General features: G+C 49.8%; 1 protein-coding gene across 50 annotated transcripts in view; it reads left to right on the top strand.

Annotated features, from left to right (window-relative positions):
* MADD (MAP kinase activating death domain) overlaps positions 1-14,946 on the top strand; it is a 62,436-nt gene that overhangs the window by 12,964 nt on the left and 34,526 nt on the right. For 5 of the 50 annotated variants that reach the window (XR_009215557.1, XM_058446450.1, XM_058446461.1 and 2 more), the window contains exons 9-24: positions 355-590; positions 787-943; positions 2,530-2,633; positions 2,727-2,917; positions 3,293-3,546; positions 3,799-3,938; positions 4,780-4,881; positions 7,315-7,374; positions 7,738-7,840; positions 8,156-8,342; positions 8,436-8,586; positions 8,897-9,103; positions 10,805-10,858; positions 12,135-12,235; positions 13,787-13,870; positions 14,188-14,346. Coding sequence is in view for 49 of the 50 variants with exons in the window: in XM_058446450.1 (XP_058302433.1) it covers positions 355-590; positions 787-943; positions 2,530-2,633; positions 2,727-2,917; positions 3,293-3,546; positions 3,799-3,938; positions 4,780-4,881; positions 7,315-7,374; positions 7,738-7,840; positions 8,156-8,342; positions 8,436-8,586; positions 8,897-9,103; positions 10,805-10,858; positions 12,135-12,235; positions 13,787-13,870; positions 14,188-14,346 (2,290 nt within the window). In the remaining variant the exon portion in view is untranslated. The remainder of the gene's footprint in view (positions 1-354; positions 591-786; positions 944-2,529; positions 2,634-2,726; positions 2,918-3,292; positions 3,547-3,798; positions 3,939-4,779; positions 4,882-7,314; positions 7,375-7,737; positions 7,841-8,155; positions 8,343-8,435; positions 8,587-8,896; positions 9,104-10,804; positions 10,859-12,134; positions 12,236-13,786; positions 13,871-14,187; positions 14,347-14,946) is intronic. The other 45 variants (XM_058446468.1, XM_032165995.2, XM_058446455.1 and 42 more) reach the window with 22 other exon arrangements.

The following is a 14,946-nucleotide window of genomic DNA, read 5'->3' as shown; positions in this document are numbered from 1 at the left end:
GGTTTTACCATGTTGGCCAGGCTGGTCTCAAACTCCTGACCTTGGGTGATCCGCCCACCTCAGCCTCCCAAAGTGCTGGGATTACAGCCGTGAGCCACCGCACCCAGCCCAGGATTTCTTTATGCATAAAATATGTACCATATTTGGTTGTTACTTTACACTTTAGTAAAAGCAATGTGAAGAAATAGTAAACCATGTGCTCAGGATGAAGAGGGGCTGATGATTCTTTAAGATATCTCTCCCCTTGATGTTGGAAGCCTGTTAAGTGATGGCTTTGGGAGGTGTTCTAAGCCTTTGGATCATGGGAATCCTTACCCTATGGGTCTCGAATTATCTCATCATCTGCTTCCCCAGGGTCGCCATGGTACGGTTCTTCAACTCCGCCAATGTGCTGCAGGGATTTCAGATGCACACACGTACCCTGCGCCTCTTTCCTCGGCCTGTGGTAGCTTTTCAAGCTGGCTCCTTTCTAGCCTCACGTCCCCGGCAGACTCCTTTTGCCGAGAAATTGGCCAGGACTCAGGCTGTGGAGTACTTTGGGGAATGGATCCTTAACCCCACCAACTATGCCTTTCAGCGAATTCACAACAGTGAGTCCACCTGCCCTCTGCTCCACTCTGCCTTCTGCCTCTGTCCTCCTGATGGACTTTGATTTTTCCTTTGCCAATCTTTGACCTGTGCCTTCTATCCTGGCTCTGCTTTAGACTTTTTCCTGCCTTTCTTTCAGACGTTGCTTGCCTTTTTTTCCTTGCTGCTGACTTTCTATTCTTTTTCCTCATGGGGCAGATATGTTTGATCCAGCCCTGATTGGTGACAAGCCAAAGTGGTATGCTCATCAGCTGCAGCCTATCCACTATCGCGTCTATGACAGCAATTCCCAGCTGGCTGAGGCCCTGAGTGTACCACCAGAGCGGGACTCTGACTCCGAACCTACTGATGATAGGTGAGCATCCTTACAGCAGCAAAAAGGTTTTAAAGGTGAAGAGGCTCTCACTAGCCCTTCTTTAGCACAGAGAAGGCAAAGTCTCATAGGCTTCCCATGTCAGTATTTTTTATTTTATTTTATTTATTTATTTATTTTATTTATTTATTTATTTATTTTATTTTATTTATTTATTTATTTATTTATTTATTTTTTTTTTTGAGACGGAGTCTCGCTCTGTCACCCAGGCTGGAGTGCAGTGGCGCAATCTCGGCTCACTGCAAGCTCCGCCTCCTGGGTTCACGCCATTCTCCTGCCTCAGCCTCCTGAGTAGCTGGGACTACAGGTGCCCGCCACCACGCCCAGCTAATTTTTTCTATTTTTAGTAGAGATGGGGTTTCACCGTGTTAGCCAGGATGATCTCGATCTCCTGACCTCGTGATCTGCCTGCCTCGGCCTCCCAAAGTGCTGGGATTGCAGGCATGAGCCACCGCGCCCGGCCTTATTTATTTATTTTTGTGTATATGTGACAGAGTCTTGCTGCTCTGTCACGTGGGCTGGAGTGCAGTGGTGCCATCTCAGCTCACTGCAACTTCTGCCTCCCAGGTTCAAGTGATTCTCCTGCCTCCGCCTCCCAAGTAGCTGGGACTACAGGTGCCGCCACCTTGCCTGGCTAATTTTTGTATATATATATTTTTTGAGATGGAGTCTTGCTCTGTCTCCCAGGCTAGAGTGCAGTGGCGTGGTGTGGGCTCACTGTAACCTCCGCCTCTTGGGTTCAAGCGATTCTCTTGCCCCAGCCACCCGAGTAGCTGGGATTACAGGCACATGCCATCACGCCCAGCTAATTCTTTGTATTTTTAGTAGAGACAGGGTTTCACCATGTTGGCTAAGCTGGTTTCAAATTCATGCCCTAAAGTGATTCACCTGCCTCGGCCTCCCAAAGTGCTAGGATTACAGGCGCCAGCCACTGCACCCAGCTACTTTTTTTTGTTTGTTTGTTTGTTTGTTTGAGACAGAATCTCGCTCTGTCACCCAGGCTGGAATGTAGTGGCGCGATCTCCGCTCACTGCAAGCTCTGCCTCCCGGGTTCACGCCATTCTCCTGCCTCAGCCTCCCGAGTAGCTGGGACTACAGGCACCCACCACCGCGCCCGGCTAATTTTTTGTATTTTTAGTAGAGAGGGGGTTTCACCATGTTAGCCAGGATGGTTTCGATCTCCTGACCTCGTGATCCACCCGCCTCGGCCTCCCAAAGCACTGGGATTACAGGCGTGAGCCACCACGCCCGGCCTCGCCCGACTACTTTTTGTATTTTTAGTAGAGATGATGTTTCACCATGTTGGCCAGGCTGGTCTCAAACTCCAGACCTCAGGTGATCCACCCGCCTCAGCGTCCCAAAGTGCTGGGATTACAGGCATGGGCCACTGTCCCGGCCCCCATATCAGTCTTTATGCTTTGGTTGACTGTTTTTCTTGGCTTCCTTGTTTGATCATTCCCTGGCCTTGAGTTTGGAGTACTCCCCCTTTTATTTTTCCTGGTGCTGATTGCAGGTGTTCTCCCTGCCCCTTTCTGTTTTGTTTGTTTTTTGTGCACTTCACTCTGCAGTGGCAGTGATAGTATGGATTATGACGATTCAAGCTCTTCTTACTCTTCCCTTGGTGACTTTGTCAGTGAAATGATGAAATGTGACATTAATGGTGATACTCCCAGTAAGTGTGCTTGGGGAGATTGGCCAGCCCTGGGCAGGGGTTGGGGGCCCAGGGATGGGGTGGTCTGTACCTGCCTCCCTTGGATTTTGGCAGATGTGGACCCTCTGACGCATGCAGCACTGGGGGATGCCAGCGAGGTGGAGATTGACGAGCTGCAGAATCAGAAGGAGGCAGAAGAACCTGGCCCAGACAGTGAGAACTCTCAGGAAAACCCCCCACTGCGCTCCAGCTCCAGCACCACAGCCAGCAGCAGCCCCAGCACCGTCATCCACGGAGCCAACTCCGTAAGTGAGGAGCGGTGGAGGAGTGAGAACCATGGCCTGGGGTGTGGGCCTCATCTATTAGGAAAGCCAGGCTGTAGCTATGCATTTGCTCCTTCTCACGCAATTTTCTCATCTTCTTCTTCATGGGCCCTAGAGCTTAGAGCCTAAGACACCTAGTTTTGACCGCAAAAGGAGGTCATCAGGCTTTGTTCAGGGTACAGCTATGATCCCCCTTGCGTAGTTTGTGGGGATGGAGAACGGGTGCCACAGAGATCATTTCCCACACATTCCTTAGGCTAGAAATCTGACAGGCCTGGTCCAGCCCTGCCAAACCGGGATTACAGGAAGGTACCATTGGGCACCAGGTAACCACTTTTAATTTCATGCGGCCTTTAGGAACCTGCTGACTCTACGGAGATGGATGATAAGGCAGCAGTAGGCGTCTCCAAGCCCCTCCCTTCCGTGCCTCCCAGCATTGGCAAGTCGAACGTGGACAGACGTCAGGCAGAAATTGGAGAGGGGTCAGTGCGCCGGCGAATCTATGACAATCCATACTTCGAGCCCCAATATGGCTTTCCCCCTGAGGAAGATGAGGATGAGCAGGGGGAAAGTTACACTCCCCGATTCAGCCAACATGTCAGTGGCAATCGGTGAGAGCCCGGGGATCCCTTCTAGATGGGTGACTGAAGGACCTCACCTCAGTGGACCCTGGGCGAGGGTTAATCAGAAAGTCTGAGAAGTCTGAATGCTCTCGTGGTCCTGCCACCCCCAGAGGATGGTGTTTTGATCCAGGGGTTTAGGAATTACGGGAAGGGAGCGGCAACTGCAGTGTAGCATAAGGCCCATACTCCCAAGATCAGGTGCCCCTGCCTGGGGCTCATAGGTGCCACTGTGCATTCAAGGGCTCAAAAGCTGCTGCGGCCCAACAGCTTGAGACTGGCAAGTGATTCAGATGCAGAGTCAGACTCTCGGGCAAGCTCTCCCAACTCCACCGTCTCCAACACCAGCACCGAGGGCTTCGGGGGCATCATGTCTTTTGCCAGTAAGTGCCTTCAGCTGTCTCTCTCATCCCTGTGTTCCATTTTCTCTACAGCAGAGCCTGACTATGGCAAATGTTGCTTAGAACGTCACATGTAGGGCTGGGTTGGCATTAGCAAGCCCTAATCCAGTCATTTGGGTGATACTGGATAAGGTGTTTTCAAGTGAGGTCAGTAAAGGACAGGGACAGATTAGGCATTATCATTATGCCTGGCCATTTCAGTCTGTTTCAGGTAAGACAGCTGGATAGGTAACTGGAAAACAGGCAGTAAATTCAAAATCACACACTTGTACTTATATTTTGTGGAAATACTCTGGTCAAATTTGATTTGAGTCCATATCTGGTATCTTCTTTGCCTCATAATGGACTGTTCCATGAATGTGCTTTGAAATCGATATGAGATTGAGTTTTGTGCTTAGGTAGTATTCCCAGCAGTGTGGGTGGTATCAGCTAAAGACTGAAGACAGACCATGGACTAGAGAGAGCCAACGTAGAGGATCCCTGTGATTGTGAGTTTCTTCAGCAGCCAGGGAGGGACAGTGCCAGCTTCAGACCAGAAGCCTATTAACTGCCAGCTTTCATGCTGTGTAGCAGTGGATGAGAGACCTGGATATTATCGTGTGAGGTGGACAGAGAAAGCCGTTACTGGGTTTTGGCTGATCCTGGCTCTGTTGTTTGCCTGGAGTTAGACGTGACCCTTTCTAAGACAGATCAGAGATGATCTGATCCACCAAACTGGGGCTGTGTTTGAAAAGGAGGGAGGTGCAGATGCTGACAGTCGTTCGTCTAATGCTTTGATTACTTACCCGGCCAAGTCATCACTCTCGCACCCTCCCCTTGATAGGCAGCCTCTATCGGAACCACAGTACCAGCTTCAGTCTTTCAAACCTCACACTGCCCACCAAAGGTGCCCGAGAGAAGGCCACGCCCTTCCCCAGTCTGAAAGGTAACTACGGCCTTCCTTTTGCCAAGCCAGGTTTCTCCGGGAGATATTTCGGGCTGTGGGTTCATGTCAGGAGCCCTGCATCTGGTGAATCCTTTGACCTGGTTGTCGTCCCTCATATTGCTCCTCATGGCTTTCACTGCACATCCTGGGCTCTGATGGTTGTCAGATGGAAACCATCTTTGTAGCTAGAGAGGGCCCTGTTAGGTCGTTTAGGACAATGGCAACTGTGGGATTACTGCTGCTTCGCGGGAGGACCATGTCAGGGTACATGATTAACATAGGGATCATCAGCCGCCCCCAGTCGTCTGCTGGGTTGCCACTGCATGAACTTAGGACAAGTTCCATGCCAAAGAGCTGGCCCGCCAGAGAACGGTTATGGAGAGCCTGGCAGCGTTCATAGAGCACAGCCTGTCACCTCTCACGTACTCATAAGCCTGTCAACCCAGGGCTTATGAGTGCGCCAGGTAGTATTGGTTAGTTTCTAGGGGCAGTTAAGACCTTATGTGAAAGCCAGGCACGGTGGCTCACGCCTGCAGTCCCAGTGCTTTGGGAGGCCGAGGCGGGTGGATCATGAGGTCAGGAGTTTGAGACCAGACTGACCAATATGGCGAAACCCCACCTCTGCTAAAAATATAAAAATTCGCCGGGTCTGGCCTCACACATCTGTAATCCCAGCTACTTGGGAGGCTGAGGCAGGAGAATCACTTGAATCCAGGAGGCGGAGGTTGCAGTGAGCCGAGATCACGCCACTGCACTCCAGCCTGGGCGACAGCAAGATTCCGTCTTAAAAAAAAAACAAAAAAACCTTATTTGAATTTGGTTTGTGCTATCTGACAGTTTCAGGGACTTTTCTGAATTTGATTTTTTTTTAATTTTTATTTTCTGAGACAGAGTGTCACTCCGTCACCCAGGCTGGATGGAGTGCAGGGTGGTGATCTTGGCTCACTGTAACTGCCGCCATCCAGGCTCAAGTGATTCACATGCTTCAGCCTCCCGTGTAGTTGGAATTATAGGCACACGCCGCCTCGCCCGGCCAATTTTTGTATTTTTAGTAGAGATGGGGTTTCACCATGTTGGCCAGGCTGGTCTTGAACTCCTCACCTTGATTGATCTGCCCACCTTGGCCTCCCAAAGTGTCAGGATTACAGGTGTGAGCCACCACACCTGGCCTGATTTTTTTGTTTTCTCTGGACGGTGTGCCGAAATATTTAACTGTGGTAGGAAGTGCAGTGAGAAGCAACCTCATGTATTTTTTTTTTTTTTTTTTTGAGACAGAGTCTCGCTCTGTCGCCTAGGCTGGAGTGCAGTGGCGCGATCTTGGCTCACTGCAAGCTCCGCCTCCCGGGTTCACACCATTCTCCTGCCTCAGCCTCCTGAGTAGCCGGGACTGTAGGTGCCTGCCACCACACCTGGCTAATTTTTTGTATTTTTAGTAGAGACGAGGTTTCACCATGTTAGCCAGGATGGTCTCGATCTCCTGACCTTGTGATCTACCCGCCTCGGCCTCCCAAAGTGCTGGGATTACAGGCATGAGCCACCGCACCCAGCCAACCTCATGTATTCTTTAACTGACCTCTCATTCCTAGTGGTAAAAAATGTCAGGTTACTTGGGTGCAGTAGCTTACACCTGTCATCCTAGCTACTTGGTAGGCAGAGGCAGGAGGTTCATTTGAGCCCAGGAGTTTGAGGTACAGTGAGCTATAATTAGGCCAGTGCACTCCAGCCTGGACGACAGAGTGAAACCCTGTCTCTAAAAGAAACCAACAGAAACAAACAAAATTGTCACGAGTCTAAGGCATGTTCTTAGGTGAGGATGGGAACATTGGATAAATGGGCAAAGGGACATCAGAGCTAGCAGTGAAAGGAGCGAACTAGCACTGCCAGGGAATCCACATGTGGCCAGGTAGGCTAGGGATGGAAGGGTGTCAGTGTCACTGGCCTTCATTTGGTACATTTGAAGAGAAGAGCGATTGAAACTCTTTCATTGCATGCTGATGCTTTGTCGCATTTGCTGCACTTACCCTCTCACCCACCTCCCATCCTCCTACCCTGACCCCACTCCCCACAACAGCATCTGCAAGATGGGTCGCTTCCCTGCACATACCCTCAGGCTCCTGGCACCCTGTGCTGGATGTTTTCTGAAAACCAGCGATCCCTGTTTCATGCATGTGTGTGTTCAGTACCTGAAGGCTCCCTGTGTCATTTACCTGCCCCTGGCTTTGAGAGGCCACAGTTTTAAGGGTGGTCTTTTCTTAGAGCCTTGGTTGTCTCCTGGTCACTTGGCTTCCAGCTCTGAGGTGCCCAAGAACCAAGGTTATGTGCATTCCTCAAGCTTTGGGAGAATGCTCAGATTATCTGGCTTACTGCTCCTCGGAGGGGTAGAGGGGTTGCGGTATTGTGGTGCACCTACTAATTGTGTATTTTGTGTCCCAGTATTTGGGCTAAATACTCTAATGGAGATTGTTACTGAAGCCGGCCCCGGGAGTGGTGAAGGTGGGTCTTGCCTGTGAGCTGTGCGTGATCTTTTTTTTTTCTCTAGCATCTTCTGTGCCTGCCCGAGGGCCATCCTTCTCATGGAGCAAGCAGCGTCACATGAGTGACCTGCTTGCCCCGTCCCCCATGACGCCCATGCTTGCCCATGGGGCGTGCTGCTGGTGCATGTGGAGTGGCCTGAGTCTCCATCCCTACCTCCTCCACATTGCCATGGCTGGTTTCTACCTACGTGTGATGCCTTGGTGCTACCCTCACCCAGCCCTTCTGAGGAATGGGCGTGGAACATGGCTACTCAGGGCTGTGCTGGCATGAGCTCCTGCACTGCAATAGTGATGTCTCTCATTCCTGCCTTCCCTGCCACAGGAAACAGGAGGGCGTTAGTGGATCAGAAGTCATCTGTCATTAAACACAGCCCAACAGTGAAAAGAGAACCTCCATCACCTCAGGGACGATCCAGCAATTCTAGGTAAATGGTAGAGCTGTTTTAAAAGTTCTCAGGTAGAGGTGGGGTGGTTCCTCTACAGAACTTTAGGGATGCTCAAGAGTGGGAGAGAAGCTCTCAATGGGGTAGATGTAATACAGTGTTGAGGGGGGTGAATCAGCAGCGGTGGGTATTTGGGCAAATCGGGTGCTCCGGAGAGGTGGAGATGTGGTGGACTTGGACGTTCAGAGGCATGGCTTTGTGTTATACCCCTGGAGGCAGACATCTAGTCTGGGTGAAAGGTGGGGGGTGCTCTGCAAAGGAGCCGGTGACCACAGAAGCGGTGTGTGGACCCTGTAGTGAGAACCAGCAGTTCCTGAAGGAGGTGGTGCACAGCGTGCTGGACGGCCAGGGAGTTGGCTGGCTCAACATGAAAAAGGTGCGCCGGCTGCTGGAGAGCGAGCAGCTGCGAGTCTTTGTCCTGAGCAAGCTGAACCGCACGGTGCAGTCAGAGGACGATGCCCGGCAGGACATCATCCCGGATGTGGTCAGTGTTGGGGGTAGGGAGTCGGAGTAACTGGAGAGGGATGTGAACACCACAGGCAGTTTGCCAACGCTAGTCCCTGGGTTATTGTTGCAGGAGATCAGTCGGAAGGTGTACAAGGGAATGTTAGACCTCCTCAAGTGTACAGTCCTCAGCTTGGAGCAGTCCTATGCCCACGCGGGTCTGGGTGGCATGGCCAGCATCTTTGGGCTTCTGGAGATCGCCCAGACCCACTACTATAGTAAAGGTAGGGATCGTACCTGCTGGGCACCACGCCATCCCTAACACTCCCACTTGTCTCCCGAAGAGAAAATACATTTGTCCCCAGGACACGTTTCCCAGTGCCACGCTGCTTCCCATCAGGCTTTGGGATTTTATTTTCTAGTGCATGTTTATACGCAGTGGGCGTTTTTTGTTATGAAAAATAAGACATCAGCTCATCTTTCCTTGAACTTCTTCCATTCCATACCCTCCTGTATCCTGGCTCCTCCCACCTCATATCTGCGCCTTGATTCCTACTCACTACTTCTCTTGACCTCTTGATATTTTTCTCTCAGAACCAGACAAGCGGAAGAGAAGTCCAACAGAAAGTGTAAATACCCCAGTTGGCAAGGATCCTGGCCTAGCTGGGCGGGGGGACCCAAAGGCTATGGCACAGCTGAGAGTTCCCCAGCTGGGACCTCGGGCACCAAGTGCCACAGGAAAGGGTCCTAAGGAACTGGACACCAAAAGTTTAAAGGAAGAAAATTTTATAGCGTCTATTGGTACGTATCAGTGTGTTTGGTGTGGTGGAGGGGTCCTGGCTTCTTAAATATCCCTTTCTCCTCAATTCATCCAGAATCCTGCCTTTCTCTGCCCCATGCTTTGCTTCCTAGAGAGGGAAGGGGGCCTGTGTCCATTTCTGGTGGTGTTTCTTTGTACTTCTCTAGTCTTTATGCTTCATCCACAGCCACCCCCCACCCTGTATCTTAGATGAAGAATGGAGGTTTTGTTTAGAGGGCCCAGTGAGGCTTACTGCAGGGGGTGTGAGCTGTACTCTTGGCTCCTCCTTTTATTTACGTCTGCATTTCTTCCTGGAAATGCTCAGGAAGTTTATAGATGCATCTTTGGGCTATGAAATTATGACATTTGTGTCTCTGAAGCCAGTGTCCTCCCATCCAGCCATTACACTGCTCTGGAATGTGCTCCTCTGGGGCATGTCTGGCAACCCCATTTCCCTAGGTTCTGGATCTTTGAGGTATAGGTTTCCAAGTCAGTTCTTTAAACGCTTCTTCACTGGACTTGATTAAAATCTCGTTTACATTTGGTGTTTCTCCATTCCCACAAAGGCAGTGCCTTAGTGAGCTTTCTGGGCATGACCTGTGTTTGGCTCACTCCCTGCTTGACTTGAGTCATCGAGGTTGGATCTGTATTTTTCTGGTTCTAGGTCCCTAGGCAGTCTGCTTCCAGCTGATGTCTCATTGCCATGGCCATTAGCAGTTGCCATATGCTCCCATAAATGGTGACGTGCAACCAGATTCCTTTTTAGGGGAGCTACACTTCCCTAGCCAGCAGAATATTATTCTAGTAGCAGTCAACTCCTGGCTTTCTCTTGCCTCATGTGATGTTCTAGAAAAAGTAGTGACCTGCTAGTCTGGAGGTCTGGAGTTTTAGTCCCATATCAGCCTCCAACTAGGAATGCAACTTTGGGCAAATAACTTCACCTCTCAGGGTCTCTGTCTCTTCATCTGGGAAATGAGGAAATCATACTGAGTACACTCTGAAGTTCCTTCCAGGAAAAGAATTGCTGTGGTTGCCATTCTGTCTGCTTTCCCCTATGAAGATGCTGGTCTTGACCGTTTATGTTCTCTGTCACCTCAACTGGAGGCGTTTTTCCAAATCACTGGTGGGTAGGGCAGGTAGGGATGAGTTGGCTTCTTGAGGAGCAATGAGGAGGGATGCTAACTGCCTGCATGAATTGGCCTTTGTCCAGTCCAGTGAATCAAACAGATTGGTGTTCATGCTTCTGAAACTCTGGCTGCTTGAGGTGTTCGTCTGTCTCATCTGGAATCTGAAAAACTGCCCTTCCCCAGCTCATTTGGCAGAGAGAGTGTGGCATGGTGGGAGTTTAAATGGATCCTAAGTTATATGATCTTGATCAAGTGCTCCAGCCTCTTTAGGACCAGTTCCACACGCAAAAATGAAGAAGCTTTGTTAAGGGCCCTTCCTGCTCTCACATTCTGCAGGGTTTTTACTGCCACATTGGGATTGGAATTAGAAATTTGGAATCTGTTCGTGAGTTTGGGTGGAGGGGTTAGATCTCTTGTTTTCTGCCCCTTCTCCCCATGAAGATATCTTTCTATCTCTTGGTTGGTAATCCAGTGCCTGAGACTGAATCGACTTGGGTGGGTGGGTTTCCATTTCGTCTGTCTGACCAGCCTCTGACTCTCTGTCTTTCTCTCCTGCTTGCATTGCATCTGGGGTAGAATTGTGGAACAAGCACCAGGAAGTGAAAAAGCAAAAAGCTTTGGAAAAACAGAGTAAGGAACAAATGCCCTTTCCTGTTCCCAAGTCCTCCATACCTGCCAACTCCCCAGGCCCAGTTGGGGCAGGCTCCCTTTGTCAGCCCCACCCCAAATTTGCTCTTAGGGGGTGTTTGGAATGGCAGCAGGTAGGTAGCATGTGACTCCTAGGTGTGTGTAGGCCGCTTCTTTCCCCCTCCCCTCGTGTCAATCAGGCTATAACCAGGTGTCTACTGAATACAACTCCCCAGAACTTGGTTCTCTGTTGCTTCAGAGTTGGTGGGGAGAATGTTTGCCTATTTTAGTGCCCCCACATTGGATGATATCTCCCACACCTGTTAGAAGGCCTGTGGGCACAGTTGGCAGAGATGGTTGCTGTCCCTCCATGTTGAGTCTGTAGCTGCCCCACTCTCTGGTGGCTTGCCTAGGCACGCTTTCTTGCTTTCTGTCATTCTGTCCTTCTGCCATACCATTGTGGGTGGGTGGGGGACAAGGGGGTGGTTTTCATCTCAAACGTAGATATTGTAGGATGGAGGTCGGCAGTGCCCACCAAAACAGCTGGTGTTTCTTACCTCATCGGGCCCAACCTTTTCTACCTCCTTTAGACACATTTGTTTGGGAAGCATTAAGGGACCTGGGGACCATTAAATGGTTTCAGGTACCAGTGAAGCTCAGACTCTGAGTGCCATGGAATGTGGTTTAGACATTTGTTTGTGGAGCTTTTCTTTTTTTTTGAGATGGAGTCTTGCTCTGCTGCTCAGGCTGGAGTGCAGTAGTACGATCTTGGCTCACTGCAACCTCTGCCTCCAGGGCTCAAGCAATTGTCATGCCTCAACCTCCCGAGTAGCTGAGATTACAGGCGTGCACCACCACGCCCGGCTAATTTTTGTATTTTTTGGTAGAGATAGGGTTTCATCATGTTGGCCAAGCTGGTCTCAAACTCCTGACTTCAGGTGATCTACCTGCCTCAGCCTCCCAAAGTGCTGGGATTACAGTCGTGAGCCACCATGCCCAGCCTTGTGGAGCTTCTCTGTTTTAAGATGATTTGCTCAGGATTTTCTCAGGTTGAGAAGATGGCTGGAGAACCCATTGAGACCAGGTCTGATTTGTCCTACTTGGTTCTTAAGGCATCTGGGGACCTCTTTTTCCAGTGGGTCCTGAGTTGGGGCAGTCCTTGGAAAGGTGACTGGGATGGGCTGAACAGGTCTGGGAACAGCCTGTGCTGTCCCACCCCCTTTACCAGCCTGCCCCCTAGCCTTTGTGCACAGAGTAACAGAAGTCTTCCCCTACTCAGGGCCGGAAGTAATCAAACCTGTCTTTGACCTTGGCGAGACAGAGGAGAAAAAGTCCCAGATCAGCGCAGATAGCGGTGTGAGCCTGACGTCTAGTTCCCAGGTTTGTGACAACCTTGTTGAAATTTGCAAGTATTAAATATGCTGTCTCAGAATACTTCTTTAAGTTAAAATAAAACAGCCGGACAGCCGGACGGCCGGGCGTGGTGGCTCACGCCTGTAATCCCAGCACTTTGGGAGGCCGAGGCAGGTGGGTCACCTGGGGTTGGGAGTTCAACCCTGACCAACATGGTAAAACCCCAGCCTGACCAACATGGTGAAACCCCGTCTCTATGAAAAATACAAAATTAGCCAGGCGTGGTGGTGCATGCCTGTAATCCCAGCTACTTGGGAGGCTGAGGCAGGAGAATCGCATTAACCCGTGGGCGGAGGTTGTGGTGAGCCGAGATTGCACTGTTGCACTCCAGCTTGGGCAACAAAGGTGAAACTCCATCTCAAAAAAAATAAAATTAAAATTAAAATAAAATAGCCAGGTGCGGTGGTGGTTCATGCCTGTAATCACAGGACTTTGGGAGGCCAAGGCAGGTGGGTCACTTGAGGTCAGCAGCTGGAGTTGGAGAACAGCCTGGCCAACGTGGTGAAACCCCATCTCTACTAAAAATACAAACGTTAGCCAGGCATGGTGGCGGGCACCTGTAATCCCAGCTACTTGGGAGGCTGAGGCAGGAGAATCACTGGAACCCAGGAGGCAGAGGTTGCAGCGAGCTGAGATCGTGCCACCGCACTCCAGCCTGTGCCACACAGTGGGACTCCGCCTCAAAAAAAAAAAAAAAAATTAAACAACAACCTCAAAACAACATAAATATCTAATGATAAGGGAATTATTAAATAAGTATAATAGATCCATGTAATGCAATATTAGTATCCATTAAAGATTGTGTTTTCAAAAATTTAGTGACGTGAGAAAATGTTTAACAAAGCTACATATAGTGTGATTCCAATTTTATTTTTAAAATGTATTGAGAAAAAACTGAAAGGAAATAAAGGAAATATACTAAAAACAGTGGTTAACGTGGGAGGTAGATTTACAGCTTGTTCTTATTTCCTTATTCCTTCGTGTATTTTCTACAGTGAGCATGTACTTCTTTAACACATTGTTTTTTGTTTTTTTGGTTTTTTTTTTTTTTGAGACAGGGTCTCACTCTGTTGCTTCAGCTGGAGAGCAGTGGTGTGCTCTCCGCTCACTGCAGCCTCAAACTCCTGGGCTCAAGTGATGCTTCCACCTCAGCATCCTGAGTAGCTGGGACCACAGGCGCCCACCACCATGCCTGGCTAAGTTTGTGTATCTTTTGTAGAGATGGGGTTTCACCATGTTGCCCAGCCTGGTCTCCAACTCCTGGGCTGAAATGATTCTCCCACCTCAGCCTCCCAAAGTGCAAGGACTACAGGCGTGAGGCACTGTGCCTGGCCTATTTCTTTTTTTTATTACATAGGTTGTACATATTTTATATTCTGGAAACAAAAGTTGCTCGTGACTTCTGTAAGGATGATAACAGAAGGGTGGGGATGGGGAGAAAGAAAAAGGTACAGTATTTCTGTGGGAAACTGAGAGGAGATTGGACACCTCCCCTAATGTTCGTGTGTCTTGTTTCAGAGGACTGATCAAGACTCTGTCATTGGCGTGAATCCAGCTGTTATGATCCGCAGCTCAAGTCAGGATTCTGAAGTTAGCACCGTGGTAGGGGAACACCACACTGGCATCTTGGTGGGTGGGGTGTGGATTTCCCCTTTGGGAAAGGGTGCTACTTTCTCTTTGGAGGCTGCTCTGAGTCTCAGGTCAGCATGGTTCTCATGGTGGAGATGTATTACCATCATAGGTGTGTGTACACGAAATTCACCCAGAGCTTCTCATCTTATAAAGAAGGTACTTCCAGAAGCTCTCTGACACACCTTTGAAATTTAATACTTTTTTATGGTGGCAGGGAGCTCTAACAGCTTGGCATTTCTGGGGCCCATCCCTGGGGACTGTCTCTTACTACCTTTTTTCCTTTCCAGGTGAGTAATAGCTCTGGAGAGACCCTTGGAGCTGACAGTGACTTGAGCAGCAATGCAGGTGATGGACCAGGTGGCGAGGGCAGTGTTCACCTGGCAAGCTCTCGGGGCACTTTGTCTGATAGTGAAATTGAGACCAACTCTGCCACAAGCACCATCTTTGTAAGCTTTGTTTATTAACAAAAGAAAACCATTTCTTTAATGGGGGAGGGAAGCAGGCTAGAAAAGAATGAAAGTGAAGAGACACTAAAGAGGTAAAGGTGGCCGGGCGCGGTGGCTCACGCTTGTAATCCCAGCACTTTGGGAGGCCGAGGCGGGTGGATCACGAGGTCAGGAGATCGAGACCACGGTGAAACCCCGTCTCTACTAAAAATACAAAAAATTAGCCGGGCGTAGTGGCGGGCGCCTGTAGTCCCAGCTACTCAGAGAGGCTGAGGCAGGAGAATGGCGTGAACCCGGGAGGCGGAGCTTGCAGTGAGCCGAGATAGCGCCACTGCACTCCAGCCTGGGCGACAGAGCGAGACTCCGTCTCAAAAAAAAAAAAAAAAAAAAAGAGGTAAAGGTTAAATAAGGAAGAGGTAATCCTCTTATATTTGGCTTGAAGGAAAACATTTCTTAAGGCTTTGTTCAGAGTCATTTGACTCATGATCTGGGGCTTTTAGAACCCTCTCCTGAATCATTGATGAGTTAGGCTCCCTGCCCAGTCAGATAAGGGCTTTGAATCGTATGTAGTATTAACCCCCAGGTTTAACACAGGCAAAG

Source organism: Hylobates moloch, unplaced genomic scaffold (genome assembly GCF_009828535.3).
Source record: "Hylobates moloch isolate HMO894 unplaced genomic scaffold, HMol_V3 SCAFFOLD_11, whole genome shotgun sequence".
NCBI lineage: Eukaryota > Metazoa > Chordata > Mammalia > Primates > Hylobatidae > Hylobates > Hylobates moloch.
The sequence above is the reverse complement of the archived record's forward strand: the minus strand, read 5'-3'. Positions and strand labels throughout refer to the sequence as shown.